Consider the following 5,000-nt stretch of genomic DNA (forward strand, 5'->3'; position numbering starts at 1 on the left):
TTACGCACCAATCCCCACATGCCGTCAGCCAGCTGCGGGGCGGTGCGGGGCGGTGCGGGGCGGTGCGGGCTGGGCTGCCGGGGCCCGCTGGAGCAATGGAGGACATGCACACCTGCATCAACTGCGTGAATGCATGAATGTATGATTTATATGGTTTGTTTGAACTGAATGAACTGCATGAATTGTGTGAATTGGGTGAATTGTGTGAATTGCGTGACTGTTTTTATTCCGCTGTGTGGCGGACTGCAAGCCCAGCCCTGGAGCCGTCAAGACATCCACGTCGCCTCCTGCAGTGTGAGACGCGGGGAGCAGGCTGCAAGTTGCTCCGCACAGCGGAGCGGAGCGGCGGGCCGCCGCCGCCGCGCGCGCCACCGCCAAACCAGCCGGGTTAGCTGACTGGCTCTCCCCGGCGGCTCCACCGCCAAACCAGCCGGGTTAGCTGACTGGCTCTCCCCGGCGGCTCCACCGCCAAACCAGCCGGGTTAGCTGACTGGCTCTCCCCGGCGGCTCGGCAGCCAAACCAGCCGGCGTGATGTCGGACAGGAGGACTTGCGGACCGGACTGCACGGCGCATGACTCAAGACCCCTGACTTGGCGCGCGTGACTACATGGGGCGCGGGGGAGCAGCGGGGGTTTTACGCATGAGCGGGAGCGCTCCTGCTCACTTAGCGGCACGGAAACACGCGTGAGGTCGCTGCGCGCTGCTAATCGGTGGAAACTTCGGAACATCATCAGTCAGCAAGACAGGCCGAGCCCGGAGAGCCCCCCCTCCCCCCCCTCCCCCCCTCCCCACACACACACACACACACACACACACAGAGCTGACGTCAGAACAGGGCTTTATAAGAGCCTATCTAACGGCTTGGACGAGGAAGATCAGAGGACAGACGGAGAGGACGCCTGCCAGATATTCGCCATCCCACCAGTCCAGCGCACGTCTCCCAGCCGGTCTCTCCCCGAGACTTCGCCATCCCACCAGTCCAGCGCACGTCTCCCAGCCGGTCTCTCCAGAGAAGATGATCTCCGAGCGCCTCCGCTGCACCCTGGCGCTGCTCTGCTTCACCGTCTTCATCAGCTGCGCTTCCGCCGCGCCGAGCGACGCCAAACTCCGCCAGATGCTGCAGAGGTCCCTGCTCGTGCCCACCGGGAAACAGGTGACGGCTCTCATCCGAGAGACACACGCACGCACGCAGGCACGCACACACTGACTTTCTATCACACACACACACACACACACACACACACACACACACACGGACTCTATCACACACACACGCACACACTCTATCACACACACACACTATCACACACACACACGGACTCTATCACACACACACGCACACACACACACATACTCTGTATCACACACACACGGACTCTCTATCACACACACACACACACGCACACACACGCACACACACACACACGGACTATCACACACACACACACACACACTCTCTATCACACACACACACGGACTCTATCACACACGCACACACACGCACTCACACACACGGCCTCTCTCACACACACGCACGCACGCACACACACGCACTCTCACACACGCGCACACTCACGCACGCACACACGGACTCTATCACACACACACGCGCTCTCTCTCACGCACTTACGCACGCACACACACGCACTCTCACACACGCACGCACTCACACACACTGACTCTATCACACACATACACACATGCACTCACACACACCGACTCTATCACACACACACATACACACACGCACTCTCACGAACGCACGCACGCACACACACGCACTCTCACACACGCACGCTCTCACACACACTGACTCTATCACACACACACACACATACACACACACGCACTCTCACACACGGACTCTATCACACGGACACGGACAGACAGACAGACAGACAGACAGGCAGACAGACATACGGACAGACAGACAGACAGACAGACAGACAGACAGACAGACAGACAGACAGACATACGGACAGACAGACAGACAGACATACGGACAGACAGACAGACAGACAGACAGACATACGGACAGACAGGCAGACAGACAGACAGACAGACAGACAGACAGACAGACATACGGACAGACAGACAGACAGACAGACAGACATACGGACAGACAGGCAGACAGACAGACATACGGACAGACAGACACACACACGGACACGGACAGACAGACAGACGGACAGACGGACAGACAGACAGACAGACAGGGCTCCACATTTCTACAATGCCTCTTCCACAACCCCACTGTTGAAAGAAAGGAAGGAAGGAAGGAAGGAAGGAAGGAAGGAAGAAAGAAAGAAAGAAAGGGCACAAGAAAGAAAAGAAAAGAAAGAAAGAACGAAAGAATGAATGAAAAAAGAAAGAAAAAATAAGAAAACAAAGAATGAAAGAAAGAAAGAAAGAAAGAAAGAAAAAGGCAGAAAGAAAGAAAGGAAGAAAGAAAGAAAGAAAGAGAAAAAAAGACAGAAAGATAAAGAAAGTAAGAAAGTAAGAAAGAAAGAAAGTAAGAAAGAAAGGAAAGCGAGTTGCCAGGGGGTCGTCTCTCTCTCTCTCTCTCTCTCTCTCTCTCTGTGTGTGTCCCTTCCTCCCTTCCTTCCTCCCTTCCTTCTCTCCGCGCGTCTCCGTCGACACGTCAGGACGGTTTGCCTCTGAGTGCCAGCCATCCGCCCGTGTTTATGATTTATTAGATGTTTATTACATGCTTATTACATGCTTATTAGATGTTATCGTTTATTAGATGTTTATTAAGATATTTATTAGATGTTTATGAGATGTTTATTGTTTATTATATGTTTATTATATGTTTATTATTTATTAGAGGTTTATGAGATGTTTGTTAGATGTTTGTTATATGTTTATTAGATGTTTATTGTTTATTATATGTTTATTATTTTTATATGTTTATTAGATATTCATTAGCTGCTTATTATATGTTAATTTTTTATTAGATATTTATTAGAGGTTTATTAGATCTTTATTAGATCTTTATTAGCTGTTTATCCCACGACACTGAGTAAGGATAAACGGTTTGGATAATGGATGGATGGATGGATGGATGTTTATTAGATGTTTATTAGATATTTATAAGGTGTTTATTAGACGTTTATTACATTACATTACATTAGATTCCAGTCATGTAACGTAGGAGATCAGGAGAACTACTGGTCATCAGAGGTCATAAGAGCATCATGTAACGTAGGAGATCAGGAGAACTACTGGTCATCAGAGGTCATAAGAGCATCATATAACGTAGGAGAACTACTAGTCATCAGAGGTCATAAGAGCATCATGTAACGTAGGAGATCAGGAGAACTACTGGTCATCAGAGGTCATAAGAGCATCATGTAACGTAGGAGATCAGGAGAACTACTAGTCATCAGAGGTCATAAGAGCATCATGTAACGTAGGAGAACTACTAGTCATCGGAGGTCATAAGAGCATCATGTAACATATGAAGTCAGGAGAACTACTAGTCATCAGAGGTCATAAGAGCATCATGTAACGTAGGAAGTCAGGAGAACTACTAGTCATTAGAGGTCATAAGAGCATCATGTAACGTAGGAGATCAGGAGAACTACTAGTCATCAGAGGTCATAAGAGCATCATGTAACGTAGGAGATCAGGAGAACTACTAGTCATCTGAGGTCATAAGAGCATCATGTAACGTAGGAGATCAGGAGAACTACTAGTCATCAGAGGTCATAAGAGCATCATGTAACATATGAAGTGAGGAGAACTACTAGTCATTAGAGGTCATAAGAGCATCATGTAACGTAGGAGATCAGGAGAACTACTAGTCATCAGAGGTCATAAGAGCATCATGTAACGTAGGAGAACTACTAGTCATCAGAGGTCATAAGAGCCTCATGTAACGTAGGAAGTCAGGAGAACTACTAGTCATCAGAGGTCATAAGAGCATCATGTAATGTAGGAAGTCAGGAGAACTACTAGTCATCAGAGGTCATAAGAGCATCATGTAATGTAGGAAGTCAGGAGAACTACTAGTCATTAGAGGTCATAAGAGCATCATGTAACGTAGGAGATCAGGAGAACTACTAGTCATCAGAGGTCATAAGAGCATCACGTAACGTAGGAGATCAGGAGAACTACTGGTCATCAGAGGTCATAAGAGCATCATGTAACATGGGGGAGATCAGGAGAACTACTAGTCATCAGAGGTCATAAGAGCATCACGTAACGTAGGAGATCAAGAGAACTACTAGTCATCAGAGGTCATAAGAGCATCATGTAATGCAGGAAGTCAGGAGAACTACTAGTCATCAGAGGTCATAAGAGCATCATGTAATGTAGGAAGTCAGGAGAACTACTAGTCGTCAGAGGTCATAAGAGCATCATGTAACGTAGGAGATCAGGAGAACTACTAGTCATCAGAGGTCATAAGAGCATCATGTAACGTAGGAGATCAGGAGAACTACTAGTCATCAGAGGTCATAAGAGCATCATGTAACGTAGGAGATCAGGAGAACTACTGGTCATCAGAGGTCATAAGAGCATCATGTAACATGGGGGAGATCAGGAGAACTACTAGTCATCAGAGGTCATAAGAGCATCATGTAATGCAGGAAGTCAGGAGAACTACTAGTCATCAGAGGTCATAAGAGCCTCATGTAACGTAGGAAGTCAGGAGAACTACTAGTCATCAGAGGTCATAAGAGCATCATGTAACGTAGGAGATCAGGAGAACTACTAGTCATCAGAGGTCATAAGAGCATCATGTAACGTAGGAGATCAGGAGAACTACTAGTCATCAGAGGTCATAAGAGCATCACGTAACGTAGGAGATCAGGAGAACTACTAGTCATCAGAGGTCATCAGAGGTCATAAGAGCATCTAAGAGCAAAACCAGTGCTAAAGTAAAAGAGCAAGAAAGAGATTAATTTCTTTAATGCGTGAATACAATAAGTGGTAAGAACAAGTAACAGGGTACCAGTAGTTCTTAAAGAGGGGAGTTTTCAACCTGCGCCGGAAG

General features: G+C 47.8%; 1 protein-coding gene across 1 annotated transcript in view; it reads left to right on the plus strand.

Annotated features, from left to right (window-relative positions):
• Positions 1-1,016: 1,016 nt before the first annotated feature.
• The window catches only part of sst1.1 (somatostatin 1, tandem duplicate 1), a 5,258-nt gene continuing 1,274 nt past the window's right edge, over positions 1,017-5,000 (plus strand). Inside the window, exon 1 of the mRNA XM_056284000.1 lies at positions 1,017-1,154. Within this exon, the coding sequence (XP_056139975.1) occupies positions 1,017-1,154 (138 nt within the window). The remainder of the gene's footprint in view (positions 1,155-5,000) is intronic.

The sequence above is a fragment of the Lampris incognitus genome, chromosome 7, assembly GCF_029633865.1.
Source record: "Lampris incognitus isolate fLamInc1 chromosome 7, fLamInc1.hap2, whole genome shotgun sequence".
In the NCBI taxonomy this organism is placed as follows: Eukaryota; Metazoa; Chordata; class Actinopteri; order Lampriformes; family Lampridae; genus Lampris; species Lampris incognitus.